Source organism: Vulpes lagopus, chromosome 1 (assembly GCF_018345385.1).
Source record: "Vulpes lagopus strain Blue_001 chromosome 1, ASM1834538v1, whole genome shotgun sequence".
Classification (NCBI taxonomy): Eukaryota; Metazoa; Chordata; class Mammalia; order Carnivora; family Canidae; genus Vulpes; species Vulpes lagopus.
The window spans coordinates 110,808,171-110,828,219 of NC_054824.1; the positions used below are offsets into that span (position 1 = coordinate 110,808,171).

Below are 20,049 nucleotides of genomic sequence, written 5' to 3' on the forward strand. Positions count from 1 at the left end.
CTATCATTTTAGTATTTTTTACATTTTAGTATTTAATAGCACATTAATTTTCAGAATATCTTGACAGCAAATTATACACATGTAGAATCTTTTATCTTTATTATGGCCATTTCTCTCAAATAGGGAAAAAACAGAAAACTACTTTCCCTATAATGCCTTTCCTATTTTCTACAAGGATAAAAAGCTCTACCATTATAGTTCTCCACATTAAGAGAACCAACAAAAACACAAATTTGAGGAAACATAAATGATTAAAGGGTTCAAACTCCTAGATTCTGACATTAATAACTCTCAGAGGAATTTCTACACAGGAAGAAATTCATATACAGCTTCTTCTCTTTTCAAACTAAGGCAAAAATGAATTTGGTACCTTGTTCATAGCAGAGATGGGCAGCCATCCATTCTGTCTTTGGGCTAAATCCAGGACTGGAAGCACAGCTGCTGCTTTATGTCCTTCTGGATAGTTTTTTATAATTGCCTCTATCCTCTGTATCAAAGAAAAAGCACATGTTTTGATACATCTGGAAGATATTAAATATTTCATAAATTAATCATAATGTTAATTTAGTCATACCTTATAGTTTTCTGGTGTGAAATCAAATGGAGTATCTGGGTTATTCTCAGGAGTATCTCTGTGCTATATAAAGGGAAAAAATGTTTTCCAAAATTATCAAAGTTCCCTCAAAAGTGTGAATAACTTTGTATATTACTATACTACTGATCACTTTATCTCTTCACTTTAATTCTGACATTATATTAATCTATCCTTGCAACAAAAAGAATTGCTAGTTATTAAATACATTATTTGATGACTATGATTGACAAAGTAATGTTAACAGAATTCAAAATTTCAGAAAAGTTTTAGAAATCATTCTTTAATGATTAAGAGAACTAGCTTTAGGACCAAAATTTTTAAAAAGTGTTATCCACCTTGATTAAAGAATAGGATATTCTAATATAATTACCAAAACAAAAACAAAAAACAAACTAAAACCAATCACTGGAAGACTTATAAAATTAACGCACAAAATTGAGTGTGAACATAACATACATTGTTCCAAGAGTGTGTAACAGATTATCAAAAGGACCCACTACTTTAGGAAGGTACAAAAGCACCAAGTCTTCCCCATAACAGAGACTAGCCAATGGCAAGAAACTTTGTATCTTCTCCACAAAAAGAGCAGGCTCTCTTCAAAAACTGACAAGAAATGGTAGGTCAACAGGAAATCAAATGAGTCACACTGAGATTAACACATCAATTAATGTTTAGTATGTATGGTGAACACAAAACTGAATCCCTTAATATGTTAACTCTCAAAAAGTTCTGTTTCTTCAAGGATATTTTTAAAAGAGGAAAAGAAAATGGAAGCTTTGGACAATGATCTCAAAAACATGGCAAATACTTTTAGACAAACATAAAATATAAAGCAGGAATCTACTTATAGTATGGCTAACTCATTTATTAAGATTCAGCCTGATATAACTCTAAATCATCCTACAAATCCACTTAAATTGCCTTTAAACAACGTAAGATTAATCCCTGAAAACTGCACCTAATCACAGAAAGGAGATACATTATCTTGTCTCTGAATTATACAGCTAAACTGGGATGGGAGTTCATGGACTTCTACCTGCAGTTAAATCCTGGAAACCAAAAATATAATGGCAACTATTCATGTATTTACTATATTACTAAAATCCATGAGTTTCAAATTAGTTCTACTTTGGGATTCCCCAAGTTGCAGCCACACAATCTTTAGTCAGCCAATATGACTGATTTTTAAGAACCCAAAGTGAGACTAGAAACCATTTTAGGGCTCTCAGCAATTTCACTAAAAAATAATCTAAATTCAGAGCTACCCTGATGTCAATTTAAATTTAAGAGGAAAAAAAATAAATAAATAAATAAATAAATTTAAGAGGTTCAACTGGAATCATGAATCTTTTGAAATGTAATGATTCCATTAGCTATATTTAAATCACAATGGCCAGCTCTACCAAAGACATTGATGTTTAAGATATCTTGGATTGTTAAAATAGTTTTACCCAAATTTCCAAGTCTTTCTATTCTGAAGAAATTGGAGTAATTACTTACCACAAATAAGGCTCCTCCAGCTCCATTCTGTACAGCTGTCTTATGTAAGTTCCTTATAGATCTCCCCTAAAATTTTAAGAAAGTTTAATAAATCATGTCTTAAGAAATTTTTTAAGATCCATAATTAAAAACAATAAAATCAACTTATATAAGTAAAAGACCATAGGAGATATGGTTTGATACACCCTGCCCATCTCTATTTCAGGAGAAGTATAAGGAAATGGTGTAAGGTTATTAACTTGCCTAAGATCACACAAGAGTTTGTGGAAGAACCAGATCCACAATCTGTTATCTCCTAAGTTGTGTATCCTTCTACTACACTCCTATAGGCATGCATTAGAGAGCTGATATTCCATTATCTTATGACCTTTCACTTTTTTCTGAATCAAGTTGGATACCAGCTTTCATTTAATGTGGGCTTTCATAGACATGTTTTCATTCTGTACAAATGAGTCATATACTCTGCACAAATGAGTCAAGTGTATCCCCCTTTTCTTTATTGAATTAGTTTAGAAATTCTAGCCATAAAGTTTCAGAAAGCTGCTTATGAGGCTATACAGTGACCAAAGTCAATTGTTTCAGAAGGAATTCATTTGATTACTTTGTTGCATTTCATTTCTCTTTGCCCTGTTGCTCCCAACACTCTTACCCTCCCTGCCACTGCCAAAAGCAATTCGGCCACTATTCAGGAATCCTCTCATTTCTGAGTTTTACTAATCATATAACAGTAGAACACAAGATTAAACCAAGCATGGAACTAGCAAGTAAAAGCAGGGATATAACACAATTATGTATTTAATTTTTCCCTAGGTCCAAATATTTCAGTTGAAGAAATAAGTTTACATAAACATTTGTTTAATTAGCAAGAAAAGATCCAAGTACAGAATGTGGGACATACAGAATGGCTAAAACTAACAAGTCAGAAGACAACAGATGTTGGTGAGGATGCCGAGAAAGGGGAATCCTCTTACGCTGTTCGTGGGACTGCAAGCTGGTGCAGCCATTCTGGAAAACAGTATGGCGGTTCCTCAAAAAGTTGAAAATAGAGCTACACTACGACCCAGCAATTGCTCTACTAGCTATTTACCCCAAAGATATGAATACTGTGATCCAAAGAGGCACCTGCACCCCAATGTTTATAGCAGGAATGTCCACAATAGCCAAACTGTGGAAAGAGCCCAGATGTCCACTGACAGACGACTAGATAAAGATGTGGTATACAATGAAATACAACTACTCAGCCATCAAAAAAAAAAATCTTGCCATTTGCAATGATGTGGATGGTACTACTAGAGGGTATTATGCTAAGCAAAGTCAATCAGAGAAAGATAATTATGTGGTCTCACTCATATGTGGAATTTAAGAAACAAAACAGAGAAGATCGTAGGGGAAGGGAGGGAAAAATAAAACGAAATCAGAGAGAGAGACAAACCATAAGAGACTCTTAATCATAGGAAACAAACAGGGTCACTAGAGGAGGGGGTGAGGAGATGGAGTAACTGGGTGACAGATGGGAGGGCACCTGATGTAGTGAGCACTGGGTCTTATATAAGACTGATGTATCACTGAACTCTACCTCTGAAACTAATAATACATTATATGTTAATTGAATTCAAATTTTAAAAAAATTAGAAATAAGAATGCTGGACATGGCTATAAAATATGGTAATATCTGTTTCAGGATAATAGGACAAGGAGGGAGAATTTGAACAGCTAGTGGTAAATGGGGCTTTAACTCATTTTTGTTTTCTTTCTTGGGCAGCAAAAGGAACACAGTGTTTATTCTTTCTGTTTTGCATCTTAAACACATAAACATTTAAAAGAAAAAAAAAAAAACACACCAAGGAGATTGTTTAGGTTCTTGTACTTTTATTCGATTCTCCCAAACTGGGCAGCCCTGGTGGCTCAGCAGTTTAGCGCCGCCTTCAGTCCAGGGTATGATCCTGGAGACCCAGGATTGAGTCCCACATCAGGCTCCCTGCATGGATCTTGCTTCTCTCTGCCTCGATCTGTGTGTCTCTCATGAATAAATATATAAAATCTTAAAAAACACACACACACACACACAAATTCTCCCAAAATGCTTCAGGGTTAATCTAAGAATTAAATACAAGGTTGTGCTTATATTCCTGATTTGCCTGTCCAGAACCAAGACTGAGATAAACATAAAACTAAGGGCATAGTTCCCAAATAATACTGTTAAAAACAAACAAAACACACCAGTATAAAGCTTTGAAAAATTAACTGAAACTAAAATTTAGAAGATAATTCCTGCATCACTTCAGCAGAGATTTTTTTATCAAAGAACATTTTTACTGAGTAACATTAGTGAATTACTTAATTATACTCTGAGAATGAAAGATTTCATAATAAAGAATTAATTTAAGAGAATGGAAAGCATCCAGTCTCCTCTTATCCTAACTTCTGAACCCTAATATTGTTTACTTTACTGGCTCTTTACCTACTTCCTCAGGGTAGGCTGTCCTCAGGGCTCAGCTCTGTCCTAGGTTTTCTCCATAGATTTTTTTTTTTTTTTGCCCCTTAGAGTTTATTCATTCTTAAATATTAACTCCATGCTAATGACTCCTGAATCTTATACACATTTGATGACAAAAAATTAACAGCCTGAAAAGATCATAAACACATATAAATCAATGAGAAAAATGAATAAATAGGAACAGAAATGTCAGAATATAACTGTTAATGAACTAACTAGTAATTTAAAACATGCATGTTTAGGTGGCCTGAATGGCTCAGTGGATTAAGTGGCTGCCTTTTGCTCACGTTTTGATCCCAGGATCCTGGGATGGAGCACGGCATTGGATTCCCTGCTCAGTAGAGAATCTGCTTCTCACTCTCCCTGCTCATGCTCACTCTCTCTTGCACATAATTTTTTTAAATGCATTTTTAAATGAGATATTTCCAGCTATCAAATTAGCACTTTTTTTTTTTTAAGGATAAAAATTCTGCTGAGTGTATGAAGAGGTAGGTATGCTTACACATTAAGTAAAAACTGATTCAGCCTTCAAGGAGAACAAACTGACAACAGTTTATAGACAGACTAAAGTTGCCATCTTTTAACTTGGTAATTCTACTTCTAGAATTTTATTGTAAAGAATAGTATAAAAAGAGGATAAAGGTTTATTATACAGAAATATATTCTCTGTAATGTTACAGCAAAACACAAGCAACCAAAAGCCCAGGGACGCCTGGGTAGCTCAGCGGTTGGGCGTCTGACTTTGGCTCAGGGTATGATCCCGGATCCAGGGTCGAGTCCCACATCGGGCTCCATGCATTAAGCCTGCTGCTCACTCTGCCTGTGTTTCTGCCTCTCTCTCTCTGTGTCTCTCTTGAATAAATAAATAAAACCTTAAAAAAAAAAAGCCCAAATTAGGAAGGTTTTAATATTAATAATTCCAATAAAAATCATATTATAAAGCTGCCAAAAATTGTATTTCCTAAAGAATGACACTGAAAGATGTATTCATGCCACAATTATAACTGGAAAATATTAGAGTTAAATAAATCAAAAAAGCATAAACTACCATCCCAATTATATTCAATATAGACATTAATGAAAAGACTGGAAAGGCCATAACTTTAAGTGCCTATTTCCATTATGATGTTAACAAGATTGTAAGGGATTCTTATTTTCATAGTTTCTTCTGTTTTTCTCTATTTCTCATGCTTCCTATTCAGCATGGATTAACTGACAAACAAAAAAATCTTATTTAAAACAAAACATTCATCGTGGTGCCTAGGTGGCTCAGTCAGCTAAGTGCAAGACTCCTGATTTCAGCTCAGGTCATCTCAAGGTCCTGGGATTGAGGCCCAGGTCAAGCTCCACTCTTAGAGGGGAATCTACTTGAGAATTCTCTTCCTCTGCTCTTCTGCTCATGCGAGCATATAATCTCTCAAACAAATAAATCTTAAAAAATAGTAAAACAAAACATTCAAGTACAAAATGAAATTTAACACCATTACTCTTAATCCTATTTATCTTTCCAACTTCCCTATTATGACCAAATTAAACACCACCAATCTCTAAGTTAAAATCGCTTCTTCAGTTTTGGGTTAATATTTGATCCCTTCCTCATTATTCCAGTATCTGCCACATAACTTTACTTAAAATGAAAAATACAGGAAAAAAGTGAAAAATACAGAGATAATCTTGAAAATTGGTCTCTGGGGCTATGTAGCTATATATATTGGAAAAGCTATTTTGAAGCACTCTCTGGCTGACCTGTAGTTCCAGATATGTACATGAGCTTATATGCAAATACAGACACAGACACTTCTAACCAAAATTATGTACTTTAAAGTCCAAATCACTGAAAACATACTACTGATTGAGAATAGTCAGAAAAAAAACAGCTAAGCCATAGAAAAAAATGCTGGAGTTTCAGATTTAAAAAAATTTTAATTTGGGTTTAGATCACCACTATCTGCTTACTAACATGACTTTGCACAAGTCACTTAATTTTCTTAAGCCTCAACTTCTGCATCTATAAAACAGGGCTGTTTACTTACTAGGGTGTTTTGAGGCTCAAATAATAGTTTCTCTGAAGGCACTATATAACCTATTAGAGCATCATTACATCTGCTTAGCTGACATGGGGATAAAACATTTAATAACTGAAAAATGGGGGATTTAAATAACTGCACTTTAAGAACAGATTTTATTTTTAAAGATTTTATTTATTCATGAGAGACATACAGAGAGAGAGAGAGAGAGAGGCAGAGACAGAGGCAGAGAGAGCAGCAGGCTCCATGCAGGGAGCCCACCATGGGACTCGATCCTGGGACACCAGGATCACACCCTAGGCTGAAGGCAGATGCTCAACCACTGAGCCATCCAGGAGTTCCTTAAGAACAGATTTTAAAACTGCGCTTTGTTAGCTGACTCTAACAAAGAGTCACTGCCATATTGTCATAAAGAACAGATTAGTGAGAGCTTCCTGAATTTCCACATAATTATTTTTATTATTTATATCCATATAAGACCATCAATTTTTCTGGTGAAAGTATATTAGAGATGGTTAAAAAATACTATTTCTCCTTTCTCATCACTGAAATTAACCTATAAATCTTTTTTTACTTAAATTTGGAGAGGAAGAAGTAGTAGTGCTGGCAGACAATTTTCCATGAGTGTCGGTTTCTGCACATCTCTGCACAGGAGCAGAGGCACTAGCCACTGACAGCTCTTGTTCCAGATTGTCTTTTCAAGGATTTCTGTAGAGTATCTCCCTCTCAGGCTAAGGTTGAGCAAGTTCTCTTGCAGCTGGGATTGGGTTCCTCAGTTGTGATGCATAGCATTCACCCAGGCTGCTCCATGTCACTCCCATGGGATGTGAGGGTGAAGGGGAATCAATTCGAACATGAAGCTTATGCTACCCTCCCATGGCCTGAGTAATAAAATCCTCTGTCCCTGACCTAGGAGTCTCAGTCAGCATCCATTACACCAAGGCAGGTTTAACGTGTTGGCTGGCAAGTAGGGTAAAATCTCAGAGCCTTCACAGTTCTGGGCAAGAAGGTAAAGATCTACAAATATACCCAGTCTGCATGTCCCACTAATTTTTCAAAATATAGAAAATATTATAAAATAAAGAATATAGAGGTATTACAAAAGAAACCAGTAACTGGCAATCTCTGAAAAAAGGGATCAAGGATGTGGAGTGGGAAGGAAATTTACTCTTTAATATATGCAACACATTTAATATATTTATCATAATATATATCCTTGTACCCTTATTCTTTAATATATATTTTATACTATGATACATATATCCTTGCATACTGTTTGAATTTTTTGCCATGTGTATAAATTACATTTCAATTTTTATTTTATTCTTTTAAAGATTTTGTTTGAGAGAAAGAGCACAAGCTGGGGGTGGGGGGGAGGCTTAGAGAGAGGGAAAAGTAGATTCCCCACTGAGCAGGGCACCCCCCAGGACACTGGGATCATGACCTGAGCCCAAGGCAGATGCTTAACTCACTGAGCCATCCAGGTGCCACAACATTTCAATTTTTTATTTTTACTTTTAAGATTTTATTTATTCATGAGAGACACAGAGAGAGAGAGACAGAGACACAGGCAGAGAGAGAGAGAAGCAGACTCCATCCAGGTCCCATGTGGGACTCAATCCAGGAACTCCAAGATCACTCTCTGGGCCAAAGGCAGGCGCTAATCCGCTGAGCCACCCAAGTGTCCCAACATTTCAATGTTTACAAATCAATAGTCTTTAGTCCTTTTCCTATCATTACTCTATTCAGATATTACTCTAGGTCTGTGTATTACTCTAATAGCTTTCTAGCTGACCCTTCCCCAGTCCAAATCATCCTGCCTAATGTCACCAAACTAATTGCTGAAATACTGTCTTTCTGACAGTGAAAGGACCAATACCAAATAGGAAGCATCAATTTCATCATTTCTGAAAGCCACATTTGCCACAGTCTAACATCGCAGGAACTGGGATCTATCACTGGTATTAATATTCCATAAATATACTATCTGCAGAAAGACAATATAGCCAAGTTGTTAAAAGCCCAGGGACGCCTGGGTGGCTCAGTGGTTTAGCGTCTGCCTTCCACCCAGGGCATAATCCTTGAGTCCCGGGATCGAGTCCCACATTGGGCTCTCTGCATGGAGAGCCCCTGCCTCTCTGTCTCTGTCTCTCTTGAATAAATAAATAAAATCTTTAAAAAAAAAAGAAAAAGCCCAGCTCCAGAGCCACTTTCCTCATCTGTAAAATTGTATTAACAACTGTACATTCTTCATAGGACTGTTCTAAAGATTAAAACGGATAATCTAGGGCAGCCCGGGTGGCTCAGCGGTTTAGCGCCGCCTTCAGCTCAGGGCCTGATCCTGGAGACCCGGAATCCAGTCCCGTGTCAGGCTTCCTGCATGGAGCCGACTTCTCCCTCTGTCTGTGTCTCTGCTTCTCTGTGTGTGTGTGTCTCTCATGAACAAATACATAAAATCTTTAAAATCAATCAATCAATCAATCAATAAGATAATCTATGTAAAAAGTGTTTAATATGCTGCCTGGCATATAGTGAGTACTATATTACCTATCATTATTATTTTAGAAGTACTATGTGTCAGTCACCAAGCTTTTCCATTATTTAATTCTTACAACTTTCATGCAAAATGGGTATAATTTCCAGAAAATAGAGGTTTAAATGAGTTATGAAAACTTCTCAAGATCACATAACTAATTACTGGTAGAACTGATATAAGATCTTAGGGCTAATGTTTATAAGTTATAGTCTTATTATTAGCCACTTGAATGGAACTATTTGATATCAGAGCTCTAGAAGTATACAGATCTAGGAAATCAAGAAATTTAATGAAGAAAACCTGGAATGCATCCACACACAGGAAGACAGATTAGAAATGAAAAGACCTGCCTCCTCCATTGGCTTACCACATTCCCATTTACAGAGAGAAGTATGTATGTATGTATGTCCTTTATTTAAAACAAGCTATTTACTGTCCTTTATTTTTTTTAATTTACTGTCTTTTTAAAAAACTTTTTTCAAAAAAAAACAGTAAATGCCACTCTTCTTTTCCTATAGAATACCTAAATAGGTATATATACACATTAGCATAGCATTTGAGCAACTTAATTTCAATGTCTGAAGCCAAAACTTCTTCAAAATAGTAGAAAAAAGGCTCAGATAATTTGTTTATAAAACAATGAACAAACAAAATAGGGCAAACTGATAAATATTAGCCCCGTTGCTTCTCAACTGGCATAAACTGTTACCCATTCATATCAAGGTAGCACATGGCCATTTTCAAAGCTGCCATGTCTTTTACATATTTTTAGAGCTTCACCTATTTTGTATTAATTATGACATCCACATTAGACACTTGCAATAAAAGAATAAATAAGATATGAAAAGTCTGAGTTACCATCTTTACACCACTTAATAAGCCATTTGAATTTAGTTTTACCTTGGAATGAAGAGGCATTCCAACACCAATTATTTACAACAGGCAAATAATGGCAAGTGTTTTCTTTGAATTCAACTTGAGTGGCTTTGTGTTAAGTACTTCAAGATACTTTTTTTCATTGACTTCTCAAAAATCTATGGTTAGTTATTATTTCTATTTTACTTTTAAAGGAACTTAGGCTCAGAAACAGTAACCTGCCCTATACCACAAAAATTAGTGACAGAGATGGAGTCATAGCCCAGGCCTTTTGGATCTAAACTGTCTGCTCTATTAGCCCTCCCCCCCCTTTTTAAAAGATTCTATTTATTTATTCATGAGAGACACAGAGAGGCAGAGACACAGGCAGAGGGAGAAGCAGGCTCCATGCGGGGAGCCCAAAGCGGGACTCAATCTCAGGACCCGGGGATCACAACTTGAGCTGAAGGTAGACGCTCAACCACTGAGCCACCCAGGCATCCCAGCCCTTCCCTTTTTAATAATTATTTGCATTACCAATCCTAATAGCTCAAAACAACAAAAATTGAAATTTTATATTCTTACACACCCCACTCACAAGAACAGAATCTTTCATGAGCTCTACATTTGTTTAAAATTAGTTTCTAGGGCAGCCTGGGTAACTCAGCAGTTTAGCGCCGTCTTCAGCCCAGGGCCTGATCCTGGAGACCCGAATCAAGTCCCATGTCAGGTTCCCTGCATGGAGTCTGCTTCTCCCACTACCTGTGTCTCTGCCTCTCTCTCTCTCTCTCTCTGTGTCTTTCATGAATAGATAAAAAAAAATCTTAAAAGTAGTTTCCTCTGTTGCTCAAACATTAGCAGTATATCCACTCTGCTCACCTTTCAGTTCTCAGTTATTTGCACTATAAAAGGACACATCCAGCCAGAGGAACTTAAAGGATAAGGAAGCTGCAAAACGAAACTGACAGAATCAGTAACCTAATTAGTCAGAAAGATAGGACTAAGGTCAGGCACTGAAAATCGGTGTTTTCTTTTATGAGCAACCAACTCAGGCAAAGAATATACCTTTCACACTACCTCAAACACAGATTAAATCCACAATATAAGTGTGCACCTGCAGGGGGTCACAACTCACATGTGAAACGTCTGGTAAAGGCAAAGTGATACTGGCTCCCTCTGTACTTGCCATTGTTGACCTGCCTATTACCTACAGCCTCCTCCACTGCCAGCTCAACCAGAAGCCGTTTCTTTCAGCTGTCAGAGCAAAGACCTGAAAACAAAAAACTACCCCAACAGTCTTTGTTTATGATACATTCAGAGTAGGTATTTCTACACTTTAAATAAAAGTTTTCAGTGCATTTTAGTTTAGTAAAGTAGATGATGAGTGGGCCAATAGTAACTGTTATCTACTTCAAAGACAATGATAAGAAATACAAGTGCTTTACTCTGCATCAGAAACTGTGCTACCAACTTTATAAATAAAGTAACACATTCATTCCTCCCAGCAACCCTACCAGGTATTATTACCATCTGTTTTAGAGATGTGCAAATTAAGGCTCAAAGAACAAAGGAAAAAATTTTCCCTAGATCTCAGTACTAAATAAATGAAAAGCCAGATAAAGGTTTGCCTAATTTGAATACATGCTTTAACCACTAAAATTATGTTATATTTTCAAATCTATATGGGAAGGCTCTTACAAATGTCTTCCAAATAAAGTTCCATCAATAATTTAACTAAAAATGCTAACTCAAAGTAACAAAATCTCAGTGATTTTTCTAGCACTGTAAGAGAATTATCAAGCAAAATTTGGCCAAATTATATAACAGAAAAGCTACGCAAAAAGCACAGGTTTTATAGGAGCATTACAGATTAGGATAACCATATCAATGGCAACAATACTGTCTAACCTGACCATAAATTAAACAAAGCACTCTGGAGATACGTAAAATCCAATGTGTATACAAACAACACTCATAAGGATAAGAATACTTCATAGAGGGATCCCTGGGTGGCGCAGCAGTTTGGCGCCTGCCTTTGGCCCAGGGCGAGATCCTGGAGACCCAGGATCGAATCCCACGTCGGGCTCCCGGTGCATGGAGCCTGCTTCTCCCTCTGCCTGTGTCTCTGCCCCTCTCTCTCTGTGTGTGACTATCATAAATAATAAATAAAAATTAAAAAAAAAGAATACTTCATAGAAATGAAATATCCAAACATCATTTCAATCAATAGACCTAGGTTCAGTCTCATCTTCACCAATTATAGTACTGTAACCTTGAGCAAGCTACTCTACCTCTCTTTTTTTTTTTAAACATTTATTTTTTTATTTTTTTTTTTAATTTTTATTTATTTATGATAGTCACAGAGAGAGAGAGAGAGAGAGAGAGGCAGAGACATAGGCAGAGGGAGAAGCAGGCTCCATGCACCGGGAGCCTGATGTGGGATTCGATCCCGGGTCTCCAGGATCGCGCCCTGGGCCAAAGGCAAGCGCCAAACCACTGCGCCACCCAGGGATCCCTACTCTACCTCTCTGTGCCTAGGTTTGCTCATCTATAAAATCAAAGCAGTGCCTATCTTAAACTGTTAAAGATTAAATGAGAAAGTATTTAGTACAGTATCATTATAAGTATTCATGTACTGGCCACTACTGTTATTATTATTATTATTATTATTATTATTACTGGAACTTTAATTAAATAGTAACACTCCAGTTTCCCATTACTTTTTCTTCTTGTACCCCTAAAATGAAGCTACAGGCCTCAATAATCACAAAAACAGATAAGACCCTAAATAATTACAAGCTGAGTATAAGAGCAAACACTCATTTTCAAAAGTTTAAGTGATTTTAAGAGCTTTTAACTTAAAGAATTAACTGGTAAAATTTTAGCACAATTTTTTGACTTGAAAATCAAATAAACAAAAATAAATACTATATAAATGTAAACTATTTTATTTTCTAGTCCTAAGGCCTAATACTCCAACAAACGTATATTGTTTAAAGCATCATCAGTTATTTTTTAGATCAAGTTTGGGAATTACTGCTTTAGGGTATATGATCTTCAGAATGTAATGATGTCAAGAATAAGAAATGCTAGGTGATCTTTTCCAACCCAGAATCTTTAGAAGTACTAAAGAATACTAAGGAGTATTTAGTTAGTGATAATGAGGAACTTCCTTCTCCATACTTCAAAATATTAAGGACATGTATTTATAGCAATATGTAGCCATCTGAACAGAGCATGTCATTACCTGTATTTTTCAAACTGTAATATTTCTTTTCATGATACTATCATGATATTCCCTTAGGAACAAAATTGCATGCATCATGACCAAAGTAGTTAACCCGCATCTCCCCGCAGCTCTCTTCCTGAGTAAAATCACTTCTCTGGTCTCTGCAAACATTGGAAAGCCTCTCTACTATTATAGCACCTATTAAATTTAAATCTTCACCATACACACCAATTTCCCTCAGTAAACCTGAGTAACTTAGAAAAGCAGTTAAAAGAAAAAAATGGGAATTGCCAACAAACCGAGTTCAGGCTCCTACTACTGTGTAATCTGAGGCATATTTATCTGACAGTCTTCAGCTGTCTCACCTACAAAACGAGATGACACTCAGCAAAGTATCCCACATATAAGGCACTTTCCCTCTGTTACAACAAAGCAAAGAAAGGTGTTTAAACACGTTGTCTTTAGTGCTTGTTGAGTGAAAAAAATTTCCTACGACTGTTTCCTGACTGACTCAAGAAGTGGGGGGTGAGTCAAAATGGAAAACCAAACTGATATGTCAATGAACCTATACTTTATTACCCAAAGTACTGGGCTGATATTAAACAGTGCCCAATGAGAAGGGAGTTCAGCTATTTATAAATATCTTTGGGTTTTTTTTTTTTTTCTTAAAGATTTTATTTATTTATTCATAAAATACACAGAGGGCAGCCCGGGTGGCTCAGTGGTTTAGCGCCGCCTTCAGCCCGGGGCCTGATTCTGGAGATCCGGATCAAGTCCGACGTTGGGCTCCCTGCGTGGAGCCTGCTTCTCCCTCTGCCTGTGTCTCTGCCACACTCTCTCTCATTAATAAATAAATAAAATCTTAAAAAAAAAAAAAAAAAAAGACACACACACAGAGAGAGAGAGGCAGAGACATAGAGGTAGAAGCAGGCTCCATTCAGGAAGCCTGATGTGGGACTCAATCCCAGAACTCCAGGATCACAGTCTGAGCCAAAGGCAGATGCTCAACCACTGAGCCACCCATGCATCCCTAAATATCTTTGAAACAGAAACTGAGTTCACATCTCCAATATAAATATCTGAATTTGTAATATGCAGTAGTGGCCTGCTGAACCTCACTGAATAAATAAATGTACTCATTTTCTCTTTCTATTAAGTGTTTAAGGTCATGGCAGGCAGAGTAATGATGCCCCCAAAATACCGACTTCCTAATCCTGGGAAACTCTAAATATATTAATATTCATAGCAAAAGAGAACTATGGTTGTAGATCGAATTAAGACTGCTAATCAGTTGACCTTAAAATAGGGAAACTCCTATTCTGGATCATCAGGGTGGGTTCAAGATAATCATAGGGCCCTTTAAATGTAGAAGAAGGAGAAAAGTTAGGAAAGGATATGTCACAAATGATGGAAGCAGAGTCAGTGATGTGAGAGTTTAACCTGCCCTTGCTGGCTCTGAAGATGGAAGAAAGGGGCTATGAGCCAACAAATAAGGGCAGCTTTTTCTAGAAGCTGGAAAAGCCAAGAAAACAGACTGTCCCCTACAGTATTCCAGTAGCTCTGCCAACACCTTGGTTTTAGCCCAGGGAAACCCATGTCAAACTTTTAACTTACAGAATCATAAGACAATAAATCTGTGTTATGCATGTCACCAAATTTGTGGTAATTTATTTGTGATAGCAAAATAGAAAACTAAAACAAATGCCTTAAAAAAAAAAAAAAAAACTCCTTTAGAGTCCTTGGGCTAAAATGGAAATACCCTGGGACACTGAAAAATCAGGTTTAAGAACTTCTAAATGGAATGGGAAAACAGTTCATTCTACAAAACTTACAATTTAGATAGCAAATTTAGATAGAAAAATGCCACCACAGGAGGTTCCATGTGCAGAGTAGCTGAGTAGATATCGTCAGGCCAAACAATATAAACTCTGCATAAACTATTTTTTGAGTAACAACTATAAATTCTGCATAAACTATGTTTTTAAAAAAATAAAAAACCCAAAACACTCTCCAATGAAGGCACTGGAGAACCACCAAATGGCAGACACAGAAGGGGAGTCTATACTTAGATGAAGCCAATCAAGGTTTTTTTGCTTTACAATTAACATCTTTTAGCCTGATGGCAGATCCCTGTCAATACTGTTCTGGGCAGCTAAAACCCCAAGAGAAAACATGTAGCTTTAATGGCTTGAAAAACCATAGGACAGTTTGGGACAACCACAGGCATGAAAAACTGGGAAATGGAAGAAAAGGAAGAGCCAGAGAGAAGCCACAAATTCTGCGGCTGACCCCAAACCATGCATGCACCTGGGGCCAACTCCAAGCAGCCCAGCTAAAAGAACTGAAGCAATATTTGAGCTGCTGCCCACAAGGGAGTTGGATTATATTTCAAGTTCAACTGAGTTAACAGCCTGCCACAACACCAAAAACACTCACAGAGGAATTAACAAAATCTATAATTTCTATGACCTATAGTTCACAATGTCTAGGATACAATCCAAAATTACTCAACATAAAACAAAACAGCCCATTTTCAAGAAAAAAGACAATCAATGGAGATTACCACACAACAATTTCAAAACTGCTAAACTCAAGTTTATGGACATTAAAAAAAAAAATCTTCAATGAACGAAAAGATCAAATAGAAACTACAAAAAAGAACCCAAATTTTAAGGCTCAAAATACAATGCTGAAAATGCCACAATTCCCTCACTCCTACTGAATTAAGCAGTGGCTTGGGAATGAGGCAGTGAGTGATGAGCTGCAAAGTGATATCAACATTACAGAAAGCCATGGAAAATTATTCAAGAGAATAAACCTATTCTAAGTGTCTACCGCTCCACAATTCACATTTTTAGGCAATTCTTGGTAATCACTAAATAAGGTATTACTGTACTTTACAGGAAACAAAAATGAGGCTCCAGGAGATTAAGAAATATGGTTTTTTGTTTGTTTGTTTATGATAGTCACAGAGAGAGAGAGAGAGGCAGAGACACAGGCAGAGGGAGAAGCAGGCTCCATGCACCGGGAGCCTGATGTGGGATTCGATCCCGGGTCTCCAGGATTGCGCCCTGGGCCAAAGGCAGGCGCCAAACCGCTGCGCCACCCAGGGATCCCAAGAAATATGGTTTAAAAGATCACACAACTATTGTCTTGTAGGCACTTCTAGACAGTACTAAGTTATTGCTATTTTTAAAGCAATGATAAACTGATGTCTGTGGTAAAGAAATTGGCAGTTAGCTAATACAGCAGAAATTATAACAGAATAAGCAATTTCTCTGAAAATACAAATGGTTTCCTTAATAGTTTCTCTTTAAGAAAGGAACTTTATTAGTGGGACCTCTTATACTTTCCCTGACTTTTGCTAGGTCATTCTGATTATTCTATTTGGAAAAGGTTAGAAAGGCCTGGTTATATAAGTTATAGAACATCCTCACAGTAGGATGCTACACAGCATTAAAAATGACCATACAGAAATATTTACTGAGGGGATCCCTGGGTGGCTCAGCAGTTTCGTGCCTGCCTTTGGCCTAGGGCGCGATCCTGGAGTCCCAGGATCGAGTCCCGCGCTGGGCTCCTGGCATGGAGCCTGCTTCTCCCTCTGCCTGTGTCTCTGCCTCTCTCTCTCTCTCATAATTAAATAAAAATAAAATCTTAAAAAAAAAGAAATATTTATTGATAAGGAATGTGGATCAAAAATGTTTTATGAGGGAACCCTGGGTGGCACAGCGGTTTGGCGCCTGCCTTTGGCCCAGGGAGCGATCCTGGAGATCCGGGACGTAATCCCACGTCGGGCTCCCGGTTCATGGAGCCTGCTTCTCCCTCTGCCTATGTCTCTGCCTCTCTCTCTCTCTGTGTGTGACTATCATAAAAAAAAAAAAAAAAAAAAAGTTTTATGAGAAAAAAACAGGCTACAAAACAGGGCGAACAATTACCATCCAATTTTTACCAAAAATAAAAAAATAAAAGAATAAAAAAATATTCTGTAAGGCCTATTAATTGCAGACACAAAAATGTTAACATTTTGGTAATTTCCAGGCCAATGAGACTATGGTAATTTTTATTTTTTGAGCTTATTCTGTTTGCTGTTCCCAATATTACGTTTTTCCTACAATGTATTACTTGTGTAATAAAAATTGAACTTCTACATCAAACCACCTTGCTGTATACCTTAGAAAGATCTGTTAGATTAATAAAATTGGAAGAAAATGAAAAACAACAAAAACTTATTCAACTCAACAAATATTTATTGGGTATACATTACATACCAGGTAATATTTGAACAAAGAAAAAACAGCTGCAGAAACTAACATAAAATTTCATTGAAATTTTCTTCCACTACCTGAAGATATTCTTTTTCATTGTTTAAACTGTTTTTCAATTTATCTCTAATAACCCTTTGCCTCAAAAACTGAAGAAGTTAAAATCTATCTGTACTCTTATTTCTATCATTTCAACCAGTAGACAAGGTTGATGATCCTCATCACCCCTCACCTGGGATTCTGCAAGCCTTATTTTGTCTCCCTGCCTCTGGTCAAATGTATTCCCTCACTCCCATGCAGCTATCTATCCAATACAGAGAAATCTGACCATGCCCCTCTACTCCTTTAAAATCCTCACTGGCTCAGCATTGCCTCTAAGATAAAGCCAAAATCTTTGGCATGGACAGCAAGGAGCTCCAACATCTGGGCCCTGCCCACCTCTCTCACTTCATCTCTCGATTCACCTTGCTTCTAACAATGGAGTCCAGCAACACTGAGGTTTCTTATAGACATTAAGCTTTTTCTTGCTAACTACCAATAAAAACAGCCTTTTCTTATGTTGTCCTTTCCACCTATTATACCCTCTCCCTAATTTATGTGATCTTATCACCAATTTGTTAGTAGTGCATCCAGGAAAAATCTTCTACCACCTTCAAACCAAACTGACCTTACCATATCTCTTAACACTGTACCATACTCGTCCTAAAGTTTCTGCTACGTGAGACTATCAACTACACAAGAATAGGGATTGTCTAAATCCGTTTATCTGTAATACGGAAAAATAACAGTACCAACCTCATAAGTGAGATTTAGAATGTAAACATTTAAGAGGGAACCCGGCACATGGAAAGTAGTGACCCAATGTTACCTATCATTATTATCCATATTTTTACCTGCAGCCCGGCAGTGCAGTAGGACCTCAAATGTTTACCGAAAGACTAAACTCTGCAAATTGGGAGTATTCTTCCCATTTTATGACTAAGAAAACTAAGTGCTAGAAAAGGCAGCGAAGCCACCATCCAAACTCAGGCCTAACTCTGTGTATTATCGCCCGGTCTTCTGCTAAGAATGGACTCAACCTTTCTATTTTACTGCTAGGGGAAACAAAGGGGAAGGGGTGTCTCTTTTCCAGTAAACGCTGCTATAATCGTCATTCCTGGGATCACCATTTCTAAGCTGAATGAGTGTTTCGAACTGAGGTTCACTTTCCTTGCCTAAGATAAGGGCATGTACTCGGATATCAGAAGCCCATTCAAGCTCTAAAATCCTTCTGGGTGCAGTACCTGCAGTGTTCTTTCACAGTGTGATACGATTATTCACCTAACTTTTCCGATCTGCAACACACAGGCAGTCAATCGAACACCTTCTATCCGCCTAAGGAAAGGCTCTTTCGGCTTTGGACACGCAAGCCAGAGCCTACAATCTCAGAGTCTTCTCCAGGGCGCCGCACCTGCAACCTGGCAGCAACCGGGTCACCGGGCTTGACAGGCAAGGTCCTCCTTTGTGGGCGGGGGTCTTAGCAACCTTTGAGGCCGAGCTAGGCCGGGCCTGGGTCCGCGCAAGGACGGGCGGGCGCACACACAGCACCAGACGGCCCTTGCTTCTTCCTCTCCTTGACCACATTAGGCGTAAGCTTCCCAGGGCTGGAGGGAGACCACGCACCCGCCGCAGCTCGGCCTGCGACCCTCCCTCGGAGCGCCTTGCTGGCGGCCTCCCTGTGCGAGGGCGAAGGCCGCAGTGTCCTTGCCGCCGCCTGCGGGCCGTGCAGAGCCCAGCGCTCTCGCGTGCCCACCACCAAAGGAGACACCGAGAAACAGAGACGGGCGGCGGCAGCGCCCGGACTCATTCCGAACCTCCTTACCCACTGGGCGGTGAGGCCAGCCGCCTTGGCCCGGAGCGCCGCGGAGAAGAACATGGCGGACCGAACCGTCGGCCTTTCCCGGCGGCACCAGGCGAGAATCCCGAGCGAGCCTGGGACGCACGGCGTGCGCGCCCCCGAGCCCAGGCCCCGCGCGTCCGGGGCGGCGCGCCGCTCCGTAGGACGAGGTGGCGGGGGCGCGCGCGGAGGCGCGCGGGGGCTGCCGGGGCCAGGGGGCGGAGACTTCCCCGGGGGGGCGGGGCGAAGGCCAGCCAGGTCCATAAAAGGCTGGGTCCGGCGGGCTGCGGCTGGCGGCCTCCACCTCGGAAGGCAGCGGCCTCGGGCTGCTCCTTGGGCTCCTGGGGACGGAACTGCCGAGCTGGAGGCATCGGGTGAGCTTCCCTCCTGGAGAGCCTTTTGGGGGTTTGACCACCTGCTTTTTTTTTTTTTATGTGGTTACTTAAAAAAAAAAAGTCCAAAAAAAAAAAAAAAAAAAAAAGTCCATTTTAACCCTCTTGTAAATCATATTTTACAAGTTATAAAGTCGAAGATAAGGCTGCCACGGAGTGAGCTAGGCACCAGACGGCTCGTTTCCCGTTCGTTTGCCCTGGAGGTGTGTGCCCACATACTAGGGCGAAGTGATAGATGCGGCGTTTGCTTCAGAACCTTGGAGAGACAGACGAGGCAAGA

At 38.6% G+C, this 20,049-nt stretch overlaps 1 protein-coding gene across 1 annotated transcript in view; it reads right to left on the reverse strand.

Annotated features, from left to right (window-relative positions):
* Positions 1–19,796, reverse strand: part of NDUFV2 (NADH:ubiquinone oxidoreductase core subunit V2) — a 34,630-nt gene extending 14,834 nt beyond the window's left edge. Inside the window, exons 1-4 of the mRNA XM_041773026.1 lie at positions 19,363–19,796; positions 2,096–2,161; positions 575–637; positions 371–487 (exon numbers count right to left, since the gene is read on the reverse strand). Coding sequence (XP_041628960.1) covers positions 371–487; positions 575–637; positions 2,096–2,161; positions 19,363–19,641 — 525 coding nt within the window. The 5' untranslated portion in view covers positions 19,642–19,796. The remainder of the gene's footprint in view (positions 1–370; positions 488–574; positions 638–2,095; positions 2,162–19,362) is intronic.
* Positions 19,797–20,049: the final 253 nt, after the last annotated feature.